We start from the raw sequence: 18,224 nt of genomic DNA, 5'->3' as shown, positions 1-18,224 counted from the left end.
ACTACTGCCCAAACTCTTCCCAGAAAAAAAGTGCCTTATTCATTCATTTTTCCTAGATTCCTACTTAATTGTCATGCAACTCAAAGGCAGTAACTGATAGCTTGTTTTTTTATGATTAAATTTAAAGATGAAAAAAATAAAATAAAAGATCTGCCAAGGTATGATCTCATAACAATGAATGTTATGTAAGATTGCTTAACAATTAGTTGAACCACAACTTTAAATCTATCCTTTGTAATAAGACACCATTGATTTATTCTATTAATTCCTAGATTTAATGTAATGTCTATTAAAAATGTATCAAACAAGTTACAAAGTTAAGCTGAAATCTAGGAAATTTAATATGAAAGTTCTTAAAACTATTAACATTTTATATTAAGTGTTCCTTTGAGCATTTTTATTTGCAGTAATAGATGAATAGAAAGGACTGATTGGGGTTGGAGTATTTACATCAGGAACAATGGGAATAGATAAGCCAAATGGTTCTTATCTGCTGTCAAGATTCTATCGCTTGCTCAATAGATCTGGGATCTGATCAAAATTCTCTGCATTATTTTAATAAGAGATCTTTCTGGTCAGTGATTGGCTACTTAAAGCAGCCAAAGCCAGTGCAAAAGCCCCTAAACTCGGGGGGCTGTATGCTCTTTTCATTCAACTAAAACAAAGTACTATAACAGACATTTTTCTTTGGTAGGGGCTGCATGGGACATTATCCCTTTAAATGTAATAAGTGTTCAATACAATTCAAACTAACAAATCATCTTTCAATCACTCATTATACACATTTTGTACTATCAATATTCTTTAAAAAAAATGTATAGAGAATGGTACAATAAACTTAATTACACACCATAAAGTTAGCCATCATTTCCAAGTAGGGCATATTGAACAACTTATAACCAGCTAGAACATGCAGCTTACAGTTATGTGCTATGTATATATAATACTTATGCATACATAGGAGTGGCTGTGTTTATATATATTTTATCCACACATACATCATTTATTTCTGCATGAATATAAAGATGATATCTTTCAGAGATGGTGATGACACAGTTGCCTAATGGTCTACCACATCCACTAACATCTATTTGACATACTGTATAAACAAAATACATTAGAGAATTTTACCTCTGGGTAGTGGCCAACATCAATATAGGTACAGACAGGATGAAATGCCCCGGTTCCACAGGCATACAAGTGAGTATGGTTGTAAACTTTGAGCACTTTGATAAAGTTTGCACATTCCTTCTGTTGAAATAAAAAAATATATATAATGTAAAATAATGTTGTTTCAATAGGCAACCATCTGTGGCACATTAACCTTGGACCACAGCCAAGAATTCGCATCATACATTAGCACACTCGATGTTGGGGGAGCCAATGTGCCGATGGCCAGTCCATGCCTACTGCTATGATCATTTTTAAAGCAATAAACTTATTTTTCTACATGTCTTAACCACAGAGAAATCACATATATTTTTTTAATATTTTAAAATTAGTGAAGCTGTACTATTAAGAGTGGGTAATGAAATATCTACATCAGTTCTACATATCTAAATATGCTCTATATATCGACTATGACGCTTCTTATTTTTACAGCCAAATTAGCTTAGCACAGGTGTGAGCAAACATCTGAACTCAGAGGAACAGCTGTTCGAAAGGTGTCAGAACAACAGTACACCTCACTCCTTACTCTTGGCCCATAGCCTAAAGTGACATTCTCTAGTAAGCAGTGTCCCATAGCCCCTAATAAGCCACAGCAGCATAATCCATTCATGTCACATGGTAAATCTGAGTGCTATAACCAAGGATGCATAAAATCATAATTTCAGGGCAATTAGTACATCATTAGTTAATATACAAGAGCTACTCAATGGGAATATATGTAATGTTCATTTAATTATAATTAAAACATGTTCAGGGAAAAGATTAGTGTAAACTATAATCCTTACAATTTTACATCATTTTTTTCCACACATGATTTCGGAGAACCCACTTGTGTTGTCAATTGGTTCTTTAATGAAAATCAAATGGAATTACTTGAATATAATTGTCAAAAACTGCTATACATGCCTGCCACTCGACAGACTAAAAGTATCATAGATATGATTGTATCTGCAGTATAATGAAATAGGGCTCTCATAACAGGCATGTGTTAAAGAAAGGACTGTTTAGGTTGTTTTTTTCCCTTCTTTTTTCTTATATTATGTATTTTCTTCCTGTCCAGCATGGACCTTAGCCCAATTTGAGCCAGCTGAGTATGTTGTAGAAAGTTATCTAATTTGAAAAATCACAATTACAAAAGCTTACCTATCATAAAGTACTGACTGTTTTGGGTTTCTTTTGTAATTTATTTTATTTGGATATAATGTTTCTAAAATGTGTATATTATGTAATTCCTAGAGACATCAGATGAGAGAGATGAAGTTGAGTCGGGGAATCTACTAAAGCAAAAGTAAGGAAATAGAATATAAGAACCTATTGCTAGTGAGTCCAACTCAAGTTCAAGAAAACTTAATAGGCAGAACTAAGCATTATGGTTCTGCTTCCAAAAACAGAAAGTTATTCACATTAATGGGCCTCCAAATCCATTGGTTCCTTGTCCATCAGTAGCACATTTGCTGTAATTTGTATAGAGTAACAAAGTGCTAAATATATACAGTAATCCTGAATAATATTTTTGCCACATAGGTTCAGAGGCTAAAATGTTATTACTTCAAAAATACAGAGTTTGTCTCCACTTATTAACACGTGATACTGTTAAATGTAAGATAATAGTATTTATGAAGAAACAGATCAGTCTGATACTGATTCAGTGTCCATTTTTATTTTACTTTTCCCTACCGATGCAAGGTTTAGTATTTTGTGATGTGCAGGAGACAAGACATTATAATCTGGTCCGCCAATGCTGTGAGAAACACATACAAATGCATTAATATTTTAGATTCAGGTCTTTCCATGGTTTAAATAAACAATGAGAATAAAGACTACAACTTGGCATATTCTGTAAACAGAAATACAATCCCGCTGCACAAGAATGTATATTTAGCTAATTCATTATTTAAAGCAGAAGTTCTACATATTTTTGTCAATATGTCATCTTGGGCGTTCTAGCTTTCTTCTTAGGAGAAATTAAATTTATGCTTCAGAGATATAAATAAACGCTTGATAAAGTACTGAAAACCCTTTGACATTACTGCTGTGATACACGGTTCATTTGCGCTTGTAAAATATGCCTCTGTTTTGGTGTGGGACTAAGATCTACAGGCTAGTTTAAAGTACAAAAAATTATTATTTTTTTAAACTATTTTCAGAATTTTGTAGGTAAGCTTCATATTTCCAGTAAACACCATTACCCATTTATCAAATTGGGTAGACATATATAAAAAAGGAAGAAGACCCAATTCTAATTATATAATTATTTAGGGGCAGAGGGTTAGAAAAATGTTGGCCTGTGCAACTGGTTATAAATTATCAATATAAATATGAATATAAATTATCAATACATTCAATGACTGGAATATATTTTGCTATATATATATATATATGTATATATATATATATACATAACTTTTGCAGGACTAAACAGGACAGTCATGTCCAATTCTCTTTCTTGCTTTCTGAGCTGACTTTGAATGAAAAATTGTCAATAATGCAAGGTGTCTGAACACTCATAGTGCGTTTTTCTGTTTTTCTTGTGGTTGGGATCACATGCACTCAGAGGTGTTCTGCCCATAAGATCTACACAGAAGTTTGCCAAGCTGGCTGGTGTGGCAGGGCAATCAAATATTGGGGGTGCTCATTCTCCTAGAAACATTGCAAGTTCATACATTAAAATCATGTTCATAGAGGATATGCCAAATTATAAGGTTATATCACATTAGAAGTAGTGTAAGCATCATACTAAGTGCTCTTTGTCTACTGGTCAGATTGATTCAATGCTTTTTTTCACACCAGACTTGTAATAAACAAATGCCTGGGAGATGCTTAAGGTCATACTTTAAAAAAAAATCAACTATAAAACAGACTGTACACCCAGAGAACAATGGTTCAGCTATTTCACGCAGACTCTGCACGGACAGTAACAAAAATAAAGTCTATCCATCTGTCAAACATCTGCCACACACAGAGAAATTCAAACAAAATGTAGGAATGTTTAGATAGATCCAGGCATTATTTTCACAAAAGGAACTCTATATTTACTTCCTCCTTGGCGAGAATCAAAAGAAAAAAATATATCTAATCAAATCTGTGGTTAATTGCATCAGCCAATAACGGAAAACATTTTTTAGAATAAACATTTTGTGATAAACTATCACTTTTTTGACACAATATTGACTCTGAGTTATACTTATAACCATACTATGAACTGAACATGACAGTTATGGCCATCATCTGTCTACATATAAAGGGCATGTCACAGTGGGAATGGTCGGCTTCCGCTTAAAGCCAAGGTCCAATCATAGTGCACTTGCTGCATATGATAAAGCGTGTGTTATCCTCAAAGTAAATACTAAAATGGCACTCTTAATACAACAATAATTCAGCTCAGTCTCATCCAATTTAAATGGCTGTTCATTGTTTTGTTGGTTCAGTTTTGTCTTATTTTGTTTAGATATGGACTACAATCTCTTGTGCACAGAGCCATCCATTATGCTCTAGGGAAAGTGAACCTTTTGAAGCTATTTGTGTGTTTGGGCTATATTACTGGACAACAGCATATTCTAGAACTTTACATATACATTTTTTATTATTGTTATTAAAAAGGACCGTCCTGCTTTGTAGACTCTTAAGAGCAGGCAGATAAGTTAGCTAAGGTCTACAGAGGCTAATGATTGTCTCTTTTTTGTAGCACTATGTGTATATTACACATTACAATATATTTTTTTGACATACCGTAGAATACCATATACATTACAGATTCTGTACATAATGCTTGTTACATTAAACTAGATGATTAAGTAAAATATGCAATCTTTGTAATAGTTCGATATGAATTGACCATGATGCTCTTTTGTAGCATGACATGACAATCTCTGGCTCCTGAGAATTGACTCTTTTTTTTTTAAACTTAAAATTTTTTTTTATTATTTAGTATTTGTCATAACAAGACGTATGAAAGCACGGTACAAAACAAAAGAAAAAATAGAATCAGCATGAATAACACATAGCGCATACATCATATACTAAATGTTACAGTGTGACATAATCCAGCAGGATGTACAGACACCTAAAAGAAAGCGTTTTCATGCCGTGTAACAAGGAGTCGTCGCGGATCCATACGTATGGAAAACAATATATACATGTACAGAACAAGGTACACATAGGGCAAGAACAAAAGAAAAGAAAAATTGGTCCAATGATAAGGTTCTGTGGTTTAGTGAGATGCGGAAACGACGTTCTCGAGAAGACGACACGAAGGACCCAGACTCCCAGGGACGCAAGCGGCAAAGATAAGTATGCCACTAGAGCACGAAGCAAGTACAACCTTAAAAACAAGAAAGTAAACAGTACATGATAACGTAGGCTGGACAAGGCTTTCCATACCAGAGCCCCGAATAGTAGGAACTAGGAGCGCCAGCACAGCTCCGATCTATGTTGAACCCATGGGGACCATATTTTGTCATATAAGGGAAGTTGCAGCTCATTAATAAAAGAAAATTTTTCAAAAATATGTACTTTATTCAATATGGCGTGAATGTCTGACATGCGAGGTGTAGTGGGTGATTTCCAATATCGGGCGATGAGGGATTTCATGGCCAGAAAAACATGAATAATAAGTTTGCGCGTCCAAGACACCACATACTCTGGGAACATATGTAAAAGGGCTATTTCTGGTTCGAGAGGCAGGTACACCCCCAGAGAGGAGGAAATGAATGTGAATAACTTACGCCAGGTGACCTGTATAGGAGGACATAACCACCAAACATGGAGCATGGAACCGATACCTTGACAACCTTTCCAACATGTAGAGGAGCTGGAGGGGAATAAGTGGGAAAGGCGAAGCGGAGTGAGATACCATCTACATGTGATCTTCTTCTGCAATTCGAGGTGGTTAGTACAGTGTGTGACCCCCCTCATAGCCTCTTCAGCAGCCAACCATCTCTCCAGTGGAAAAGTGGAGCCAAGTTCCTTCTCCCAGGCGAACATATGTGGAAGCTTGTGTTCCCACAAGCGGGATAAGAGCGCAGAGTAACAAATAGAGAGCATACCTCTCGTAGGAGAGGACCTGCAACATAAACGAACTACAGGATGAGAGGACACAATATCAACCGGGGGAAAGGTTGAGTGGGAGGTTAATAGGTGTCTGATCTGAAGGTATTTATAAAAATCGCGTGACGGGAACGAAAAGCGTGTTTGTATGTCAGTGAACGTACACATGACGTGTTTGTGGAACAGATCACCAACACACAGGGGATGGGAAGAAGTCCAGGAATGGACATCCAAGTCCGGGATGAGGCACATAAGCGAAGTCAGCGGGGTGGCCCTTGTGATGGAGGAGAGAACGGGTAGGAACCGTGACAATTTAGACCAGACATGGAACGTGCACTCTGTGGTTGGAGGTAGGGAAGGAAGTTTGGGACGAAGGCGAGGGGGCAGCCAGAGTAATTGACTCACAGAGAATGGGGCTAATATAGAATTTTCTAGAGGCACCCAACTGGGAAGATCCTCCCTTGAATGAAAAACAATCGCCTGGGAAAGTATAGCGGCCCTATAATACACCTCAATGTCAGGCGCCCCCAAACCACCTTTGAAGCGTGGTGTGAAAAAAGCTTGTCTCGAGATCCTCGATCTCCCCCCTGTATTAATAAAGTCGTGCAGTGTGCGTCGTATTTGTGTAAAAAAACTATGCGGTATGACGATCGGGACTGCCCTGAAGACATATAACAATCTGGGAAGGACCATCATTTTAACCGAAGCTATTCTACCTAACCATGAGAGATCAAACGAACGCCAGGTCCGAAGGTCACTTTGGATGATTTTCCAAATGTGAAATACGTTATACGTGTTAAGTTTAGCCAAATTTTTAGGGATCTTAATACCTAGGTAAGAGATATAGTCTCTCCGCCAATCAAACTCATAAGAAGATCGGAGGGAATGAAAAAGGGAGAGAGGCAAATTTAAAGGCATAGCCTGTGTCTTGCTAATATTGAGCTTATGGTAGGAAACTTGGGCGTAGTGGTCAAAGTGCCCTAGTAGCGCCGGTAACGAGGAGGAAGGATTCGTAATGGCCGCGAGAATATCATCCGCAAACAAACCGAGAACAGAAGAGTCACCACTCTGACCCGAAAAACCAGTAATAAGGGGATCAGATCGGATCCTATGGGCCAAAGGCTCCAAGGCAAGGACATACAACAGTGGGGAAAGGGGGCAGCCCTGCCTCGTCCCATTGGAAATGGAGAAAGGAGTAGAAAGAAAACCAGAGAAGTTAACCGAGGCCGAAGGGGTAGAGTACAAAGCCATAATGGTTCGAACCACAGAAGGAGGAAAGGCATACTTGTGAAGAACTGAGGAAAGAAAAACCCAATGTAAGCGGTCGAAAGCCTTTTCCGCGTCGAAAGAAATGAAAAGGCCAGGGGTGGAGGTTCTCACAGCATCCCAAGACAAAGTCAGAAACTTACGGGTATTGTCCACTGCCTGACGGTGTCGAACAAAGCCTACCTGATCGTTGTGAAGGAGAGAAGGTAGTAGTAGAGAAAGTCGGTTAGCAATGATTTTGGCATAAAGCTTGACATCCGTATTAAGGAGAGAGATCGGGCGAAAATTTGCACATTTGTCAGGGGATTTACCCGGTTTAGGTAAGGTAATGATGTGGGCGTGTAAGTTTTCTGTCGGAATGGTACCAGTAGACATAAAGGAGCGAAAAAGTGTCAAAATATGTGGGCCTAGAATCGAAAAAAATGTCTTATAGTAGTGGCTAGAAAAACCATCCGGGCCAGGGGCGGACTTAGTCTTAAGTTGGGAGAGCACAGACTTAATTTCCTCAATCTCCAACGGGGATTCCAAAGAGCGGACCATGTCTGCATTAAGTGTAGGAAGAGTCAATGAGTCTAAATATCGGTTAATGACCGCAGGAGTGGGTTGGGGAGTGTGAATGTCGTCAGAAAGATTGTAAAGGGAGGCATAGTAAGAGGCAAATTCCTCGGCTATTTGGGAAGGATTTTTTAGAGTAGAGCCCGAGGCCGAGTAAATAAACTGGGGACGAGACAAGGCTGCCACTCGACGGAGCTTATTTGCGAGCATCGTATCAGCTTTATTGCCCTTAGAATAAAAACGCTGGCGAAGGGAAAGAAGCATTTTAGCTGTTAAATGGGCCTGAATTGCCGCCAATTTAGATCTGACCCGTTGGATATCAGAGATCAGTTGAGGAGAAGAGGCTTGTTTATTGAGTCGTTCTAATTCATATAGCTGAATAAGGAGAGAATGTTTATCACCCTCCCTCTCGCGCTCCCGCTTAAGATGCGACGCTATAGATATAAACTTGCCCCTGATAACAGCTTTGTGCGCATTCCACAATGACTCGATAGTCGTAACCGAATCGTGGTTTTCCTGGAAATACAAGTCCAGCTGCGAATGGATTTGCTCGACAACAGCAGGGTCAGAAAGCAGAGAGTTATTGAGTCGCCAGGAACCCTTTCCCTTGAAAGGGTGAGGGCTACCAAAAGATAAACATAAAGGGGCATGATCCGACCAACTAATAACGCCTAAAGAGCAGTCCCGAATCGATTGCAAAAGGAACTTATCAACCAAAATAACATCTATCCTCGTGTATGATTTGTGTAATGCGGAGAAGAAGGAGTAATCCCTCTCTGAAGGGTGAAGCAAACGCCAAACATCGTATAACTGATACGAATGTAGGGTGGATGTGAGAGTCGAGGCCAGAGAGCGCATACGTTTACCATAAGCGCCCGACGGGGGAGCCGAGGTATCTAGCAAGGGGTCCAACAAAGCATTTAGATCGCCGCATAAAATAAGAGAACCCTTCTTAAAAGAAGTAGCTTTACGAAGCAGCTTCTGAAAAAAAAGTAATTGAGATGTGTTAGGTGTATAAAAAGCAACTAGTGTGTAAGTGACAGTGTTGATGATGCAATTGAGACATAAAAACCGTCCCTGGGGGTCCACCAGTTGGTCCAAAAATTGAAAAGATACCTGTCGGGAAACAAGAATAGAGACCCCGGCCTTGCAAGATGAGGCCATGGAGTGATATTGCCATGGAAAATCTTTAGAGTAGATGCGAGAAGGTTGTGAACGTTTCAGATGGGTCTCTTGTACACACAGAATTTGGGCACGGGCCTGTTTTGCGTCGGAAAGAAACATCCTCCTCTTATGGGGGGTGTTGAGGCCATTGGCATTAATAGAGAGTAACTTAAGAGAAGACATTATATCGAAAATACTTAGGTGCGTAGAAAAAACTGATCTTTAGAGAAGGTGGCCCAGTAATTGATGGAGAACGGTGGGAACCCCCAGAGAAGGTAGCACAACATAGAAGAGCCGCGTCCAAGGCCCATAACAAGATATACGGTGTTAAGTACCCCACGTACATCAGAAAATGCACAACAGTAAACAAGATGCGCCAGAACATGACCCACAGATTATACACACGTGTCGCAGAATTAGTGCAAGGTAAAAAATTAGCGCCAGTTGGACAGAAATCATCGGAACCAAAAATAGAACGTAGAAACAAAGAAAAAATGCCGTATAACCAAAAAGTAATAGGCAGCCCGGCACGCGAGTGGGCGCCTTGAGGGGGGAGGAACCCCATCCTGGTGTACCGTAACGTGGTACCTACCGAAAGGGGAAGGATAGGCCTTCAAATAAGGAAGGAGACCTCCAACTCCATTGCATTATAGACGTAAATGAACAAATCATGTAAAAAGAAAATCAAAAGTGTCAATAGACATCGTGTTATAGAGAAAAAAAAAAAAAAGGTAGTCAACCGTGTAGAAATGTTATGTGAAGCAATCAGCTGGGCAGTTACCAGACAAAGGATACCGGCGTGGTCAGGATCAGGTGGGCAAAGCTGGCGCCTTAGTGGGGGCAGGTTCCCATTCAAGTTGAAGATGTTTCGGAAGAGACGCAGGAACAGGTAAGCGGGTCTTGGTGGTGCGCGGGAACGAGGAATCCTGTACCGAGATGGATAGTCCCCAATCCGAAAGTAGCTGTAGGCCTTCCAGCGGTGAGGCGATAGAAACAGCAACCCCGTCCCTAGAGAGGTTGATGCGTGTGGGAAAGCCCCAGCGGTAGGGAATCTTGTGCGCACGGAGAGTGGAGGTGATGGAGGAGAAGGATCGCCTTTGGTGAAGTGTATGTTGGGATAAATCTTGATAGAATTGAAGGTGTGAGTAGAGGGCCGGTATATCTTGCTTGTGACGTACCTTCAACATGAGTTGTTCCTTTAGATCATAAAAATGAATGCGTAGAATCACATCTCTAGGTGGAGACCCCTTCACCGTTTTCGGGCGAGGAAGCCTGTGTATTCTATCAATCCGAACCTCTTCAGAAGGCGGTAGGTTTAGGATTGTGCGGATCAAGGTAGTAGTATAATCGCGTAGTTTGTCCGGGGCGACATCCTCGGCGATGCCTCTAATGCGAAGATTATTGCGTCTGGAGCGGTCCTCGAGGTCGCCCAGTTTATGTTTAAGCGTATCAATCTCATCTCGCAGGGAGGTACATGCGTCAGCCACCGTGTTATGAGCCGAGGAAAATTCTTCCATTTTGTCCTCTAAGTGGGACGTACGCGTTCCAAGTTCCTGGAGGTCCACATGGAGTTTGGTCAAGGCGTCCGTCATGTCTGACTTGAAATTACGCCGCATCTCATCCAGGAGCCCTTTCATGGCGGCGACGGTCAAAACCCCCTCGCTCGGATCACTCGGAGGAGAAGAAGGTGAGTGTGGTAAAAGGCCAGCATCAGGGCCTTGCGAAGCATCCGAATCCTCCGCGTCGTCGCGAATGGTGGGCAAAGCGCGGGAAGAGGCCCGTCGTCTGGTTTTAGGCTCGAAAAAAGCCGGGACAGAGCCCGGCGACGGCTTGATCTTGTTCGCCGACATGATGGACACGGTAAGAAGAAGAAAATCGGTAAGTTAGGTCCCGGTAACTGCTGAAATCGGTTGATAATAGCTGAGGAATTGGAGGAGCTCCTGCACCACACGTCTTACTCAGCCGCCATCCAAACCACGCCCCCCTGAGAATTGACTCTTGAAGGAAAAGGGTGGAGAGTAAATTCACATTAGTAGATCAGATAAATGTTCTTGAAAACTTGACAAAACCAGATGTTAATGAGCATTTGTAACTTCGGTACATAAAGCATGACATAATAATAGGATTGATGAGGGAGTTTTATGTTATGTCTTCATTACAAAAAACAACAGATTGCATGCATTTAAGTACCTTTAGAATTATGATGTAAAAAAGTGTGGTATACATTCTACTGCATTGCAGTGTGTTGGTTTCAATAGATCAACTAAAATGAGATTAGACATCTTGCAGATTAATTTGATAGCATGCAAATTTCAGTTTATTTCATCGGGGAAAGGCTAATTAATTGGAAACCACTGAGATAATTGTAGGTCTTAAATTATGATGCACATTTTTTGTGAATAAACTATGAAATACTTCACATCCTTAATGCTTGCCTGTATATCTTGACATGCATATTAAAAACTACTGAAGCAAAACTTGTTTAATGTGCAATTTATCATCAAAACACTGGCCAAGAAACATACATTAAATTGTTTATCCAAATGGCAACATTTTGCTTCAGATGTAAATGGTTTGGAATGTGTAATTTAGTATTTTCGATAATATATGTTTCAGTTTAGTGATAATATGGTCCTTTCCACTGTCAGCTAAGAATCCATGTAATAAATTAGCAGCAGATGTAGATTTTTCACAAAGTTCTTCATCCTTTTCTGCTGCAAAAGTATTTGGTAAAAAGTAACTATAATTTAATGCCATTTTTATTTACATCATTCGCAACAGGTCCTCCAAGTTTTTCCTTCTTATTTCCATAGTAAAGTAAGATTAATTTCATATAAATATTTATTTATCGAATATAGTGCACTTTTTGCACGGCCAATGAAGCAACTGTGTGAAAAGTTTCTTGGGTCATAACCAGGTCTGGACTGGCCATCTTGCAAATGCCTGCTGGGCTGCTGGCCAACAGCTTTCTATACTCGCCCAACCTGCTGCTCCAGCTGGCTGAATAAGCCAAAAAGCATGATATGTCATCAGGCAGCCATTGCTCTTAAAGTGCCAAGACTCCTCGTCATCGCCAGTCGGCCCTTGGTCATAATTACTCAGCAGACTTATTATTTTATAGACAATTATGTTTGGTTCAGTTGCACAACTGGTAGATTGTTTCTTATTCTAGTTTTTCGACTGCAGTGAATAACTGCTAGTATATCAACAACTGCTACAGTATTTGATGTGTTATGTTAATTTAACTGTGCTAAATGTTTAGACATAGAACAATATGTCAATCCACTGACAGGGATGTACAGGCATTAGTTAACAGGATCTGTCGCTAACTGCAGAGTGAATAAAGAGTAAGGTATAAATACCTCGGCCCATAGTGCCTTGTTTATTGTGAACAGAATGTTAGCTGATGAAAACCCCTGACATTCTGGGTTCCCATCGTGAATGGACACACCACAAAAGCTTGTTTCATAAGCCTTACCAGTAGCACACATCCAGTATAGCGATATCCTTTGTCGTTTGAAATTATCTTAAAGGATGTGGCCATTCTGCTAAACATGGAATAAATTTGAATATATTTATCCAATGCCATGTGAGCATGTACTTTCTAAGGCTTGTTAGGTCAGGAAATGAATGTCTTGGTTCATTTGCAAATCCATCATATTATTGAATGTGTACCAAAAGGTGTTTATAATAAAGAAAAAATGTTGCCTCTCCAGTGTCCAAGTATTTGGATAGATTGTAAAGGAATACATTGAACTAAAAATTCATGGTTATTATGGTTTTATTGTATTATGGCAATACAATTTTACAAAGCGGGTAAAAAGTTTATCCATGTAATTTCCACAAAATCTCACATATGTGCAATTATCCATATACAATAAGTGTACAATAACATAAAAGTGGAAAGAAATATTCAAATGTAATGTGCATTGGCTGGTTTTATAATGTAGGTGTTATCCTAGTATCATCAAAGGAGAACTTGTTGATATATCTTGTGTACACCGAGGATCGTTGAAATAAGCAATGGATAAAAATGTGTTTTAATGTATGATAAGACTGATAAATGGCGATAGAAAGTGTGCAACCCACTGTATTCTACAACTTCAGTCGGCAGTGGATTTCAAACCTTAGGTTAGCTGGGGATATGATAAAAAGGAGGAATGTAGCTTAATGGCCTTGCATCAGAAACATAATGGTGTAAAAGGAGTGATAAGAAATGAAGCATCACTCAAACAATTGCTGAGATTTAAAGCATTTTGATAGTAAAGGTGTTGAGGAATTCTAAAAGCTGATAACACAAAAAATCTTTGCCATTAAAGTGCTTTCATATTTAAAATCAAGACCTTTAACAGGGAAAAGCACTTATTTTTAGATCTGCTGACAGCAGTATAGTTATGCGTTTTAATATTTGTCCTTTTTTGTTTTTCATCTTACACCCACGACGTGCACCAAAACAGGGAAGAATAGATAACTTTCAGATCTACACAAATGCATACAAAAGCCACATGTTTTTTTACAGTTTTGCTTTGTCTATTCTAAGATCAGATTCTTAAGGGTGGTCACCAACCTCTTTCTCTCAGGGATTACTTAATTTGGTCTATGCTTAAAGAACGCTGTTATGATTGCTAAAGTAATTCTATCCCATGGAATGCCAAGTATTTAAAATTCAACTACCTGGCAAGTAGCCTAAACTATTAGTTTGGTCAAATTCAAAGAACATTTCGTAAAATATTTTTAATATGTATAACAATGTGAAGAATATATTTAGAAAAATAAGGGAGTGTGATATTAAAGAGACAAAGGTAATCATTTACATCCTCCTGTTGGGTCCTGGCAACCTTTGCTGCGTATATATATATATATATATATATATATATATATATATATATATATATATATATATATATATATATATATAAATGTGTGTTTTAGCCAACAAGAACTACTAGTTACACACATATATATACATATATATACACATTTAACAACTAAACAGGAGTAGACAAATAAAAGATTGGTGGATAGCTTTATGGTCAGTCCTATGTAATAAATATAATACCGTTCAAAGAGATCACAGGCAATATTGCCTGAAAGACTCTGTGTGTTGAGGTTGATGCTTTTCCCATGGAACTTGATGTTGAGAAACGATTGCTGATTTTCCTAAAACTTCAAATTGAATAGAACTGAGGGATTTTTGCATCTTGTATGGGTCCTTCCAATGGCAAGGGCTTTAGAACCTCAACCTCAATTTAAGATTTTAATGAAGACACATCGGAAGGATGCAGAATATGCAGCACACCAATTGTATTTGACTATCTAATAATTAAAGGTGTATATCAACAGATGTTGCCTCGCCAGGGCATGTCGGCATATGCTGATGGCTGAACACACACATGGACCAAATGGTAAAATCCCTTATATCTGAGAATCTTTTTGTCTTTCAACTCCTTGTACTGTAGTTTGGGGTAGCCGTATTAGTCCAGTGTATAAGAATGCAAAAAAACAGAATGTTGCAGAATCTTGTAATACCTTTTTTATTGGACTAACAGTATTTAAAATAATAGACGAGCTTTCGGGAGTCCTCCCTTTATCAAGTCAAAAGCATTTTGCTTTTGACTTGATAAAGGGAGGACTCCCGAAAGCTCGTCTATTATTTTAAATACTGTTAGTCCAATAAAAAAGGTATTACAAGATTCTGCAACATTCTGTTTTTTTTGCATTCGAACTCCTTGTATAAATCACTTTCTGCCAACTTTTTTTTTGTTTAAATAAAAGTTGATCTGTCTGAAACTTGACAAAACAAGCCTACACATTACACAGCATGTCATGCTATATCAGATTTCTTTAGTGCAACAGCAGTTAAATATAAAACCTCACTACCCCTAGAAATCATGTTATTTTTTAACTCTGTATAATCCCGTTTAAACTTTAACCTATTCCATATCCCCCCACTGTGTAAAGTAATTTATATTATTTTTGTGATGGAATTGTGAAAATGAACGACTGTGTTTTTAGAGTGCCACCAATTGACACAATTACATATTTCATATATGGTGAAAATGGCCTTATTTACTGAAACTTCATGGGTCATTATCTTCTTAAAAAGATACAGAAGGGTTTTATATGGTTGGTATTTGCACCATATATACTGATATATAAACAAGGCATTATATATGTGGTTTTGGTGAGCTTTAAAGCTATACAAGACATGGTTGTCTAACCTTAAAGCATATTTTATACAGGAAGAACGTGGTATTATACAGTAAATCTATGGTATAAAGTAATTATGTGATGATATGATAAAGGGACTGTGATATTAGCGACATTGTTAGGATGAGATGATAGGCAGGAACATTTGTTTGTAAAATTGTAATTGTTTCTTTTCTGAAACCTTTTAGTTGGGTTTACATTGCAGAACTTTATGTAATTGGCCCAGTATGAAGAATGTAATCCACAGACACCATCTCTTTGATGCATAACAAATTATAGATAGTGGTAAAAAGTGAGTCCTAGTTCTTATTATCCAACCAAGCTTTTAGATAACGTTTCTGTTGCAGTCATAAATTACATTTTATTACACTAATTGTTGTGAAGAGGTTTTTTTTTTTTTATAATGTCTGTCCTTCACTATGTATAGCTTATTGCTTTGCACTATGGTTTTATGAGAATCTGCCCACTAAAATCCACTAATTGCTCGTTTAACACATTGGACCTGTGTGGTTTCATAAAGTCATAAACTTGGAACTGTGGCAAGGAGCTCCCTAACGTCATAAAATGAAATACGTAGCATGAAAAAAGTAAACAAATCCAATTATCTATAAACATTTTGGGTAATATTTTCAACTTGTTTAAAACTAACAGCAAAATATTCTGGAAGCTGGCAAAGAAACCTAAGAAAACACATTCTGTCATCTGGAATACACCCAGCATTCTAGCAAAAGTATTTTGAATGTTATGAAGTATTTCTGGCTCTGGGATATTCTGGAATGGGTTTGTATTTTTGGATAACTGGGTGATATTAAAGAATGCAATATGTAATATATAGGATTTATATATAGGTTTCCCCAAAGCATTTTGGTAGTTACTTGCCACAAACTATAGATTAAAAGGACCTTAAGTGTCACTTTGGTGGAATTATGATAGATCTTGATTAACTGTCAGTGATTTTCAAAAATGTTGCAGGACATGGAGTACATTTTACAGGGTGTTAGAAAATCACATCACCATATGTGTCTTCAGTGGGGTGATCGCTGAAGATTAAGAGTCCCATTTACAATGGAAATTAAAATATAAATATCAGATGTCCGTAAAGTGAGGTATGTAAAATAGTGTAATGGCTTTCTTAATTATTGGGGGCTAGTTATTCTCTTTGTAAATTAAGTTAGGTTACTATGAAATATACAGTATGAATCACTAAGGACTGCTCTTGTACAGAAGCAAAATAACCTTTTTACCAATAGGTAGAAAAGATTTAGAGGACTAAACAGCAGACATGGTTTTGCACTATGAAAATATCTGAAACCATAGTGCAGATTTCTTTTCAATAGGTTGACTTAGTTATGTAGGTCAGGTGATTATATATACACTTGAATATGCTCCCAGTTAAAATACATTTGCACTCCAGTGATCACAAACTGTGAAAAACAGGGGTTCTGTTACATTTGTTGATTTAAAAGCGGAATCATATTACAAAATAACCACTCGTAAATTTGGGTAAAACAGTATTGCCTCAGGAGCCAGACAATTTTGAATGGACACAGAAAGCCTAAGGTGAAGCTAAATATTTGGCTCCAGGGGGCTTAAACCTATCATTAAATCATCAATCTGCATTGGTGCTTGCTTTATGGGGTTCTACTCCTTAAGCAGATTTATATCTATAGAGGTACCTTTGACCTCTTTCTCTATTTAGCCCTGTCTGAGGTGTCAGTCAAGGCACTTATGAATTAGCGATATAAAAAAGGTTCTATTGAGATTATTTGCTGAGAAATGTTATGTTATAAAGTGCTTAACTGAGTGCTGAGAGATATTGAACAAGTATTTTTTTTTACTAAAGTTAAATATTCAGAATATAAATAAATATCATATTTTTCTTATTTTGTGAAACTAAATAAAGCCTTACAGGCTATGTGGTTCACTTACTAAACAACAAATTCATGATGATTATTAGTGAAATAAAAAATCTCCTTTCACTGCAGTAACTATACGTTATGAAGGACCAGCCATGGACAGTTTCTGTTTCTAGAAATATTACTTGGCCGTCTAGCTGTAACTCTTTATTAGTGAATAAGCTAATGTGCGTGCCCAGCTAATAAAGAAGTCTAAACCCAAAGTAGGATTCTTATTTATTAGCATCATGGTGGACTTACTTAGAAAAAAATCAAAAACATTATGGAATTTCAGCTAAAATACTAAATTTAACAGTTGGAGAGTTTGCATGTGCTTTGCATGAATACCACATCAATGATTATTATTATTTATTGTATATATAGTGTCATCATATTCTGCAGCACTGTACAATGGGATACAGGAAAATATACATACATAATATTATATATATTTAAAGATAAAAGCCCTTTTAGTATAGCTGCCCCACAACACATTTGGCACACAAACTTCCCTATACTTCACACAAACCAGGACTATCTTATTTACCAAATAGAGAATCTATGTAAAAACCATAAAAACACACAGAAAGTGTGTAGTAGTGAAAGGTTTTACTGTATTACTACACTTCTCAATGAAGGAAGAATGGTAGACTAGTAGCTGTCCCAAATGATACCTGATCACTGTAGTGCAGATACCACTTATATTTGACTTTTTGTATATGCATTTGATATTTAAGATTAGAATGTTAACTATTTCCCTCTCTGCCATTGAATTTCTCAAATTGTGTCATTTTAGTGAGTAATATCAATAGCAATGATGCACCTTCCAGTTGTTAGGGACAGGAAGTGTGTGTTCCAGACCGGTTGGGACGATTACTCCAGATACTTGATACCAAGATTTACTAACCTACAATGTCT

The 18,224-nt window shown here is 37.8% G+C and overlaps 1 protein-coding gene across 1 annotated transcript in view; it reads right to left on the bottom strand.

The window, feature by feature from the left end:
• Positions 1–18,224, bottom strand: part of LOC149298832 (semaphorin-3A-like) — a 114,563-nt gene that overhangs the window by 57,229 nt on the left and 39,110 nt on the right. Inside the window, exon 4 of the mRNA XM_089487254.1 lies at positions 1,132–1,251. Within this exon, the coding sequence (XP_089343380.1) occupies positions 1,132–1,251 (120 nt within the window). The remainder of the gene's footprint in view (positions 1–1,131; positions 1,252–18,224) is intronic.

This window comes from Sceloporus occidentalis, unplaced genomic scaffold (assembly GCF_023333645.1).
Source record: "Sceloporus occidentalis isolate IW3139 unplaced genomic scaffold, rSceOcc1.0.p SCAF_31, whole genome shotgun sequence".
NCBI lineage: Eukaryota > Metazoa > Chordata > Lepidosauria > Squamata > Phrynosomatidae > Sceloporus > Sceloporus occidentalis.
Note: the sequence above shows the minus strand (reverse complement) of the source record. Positions and strands in the feature narration are given on the sequence as shown.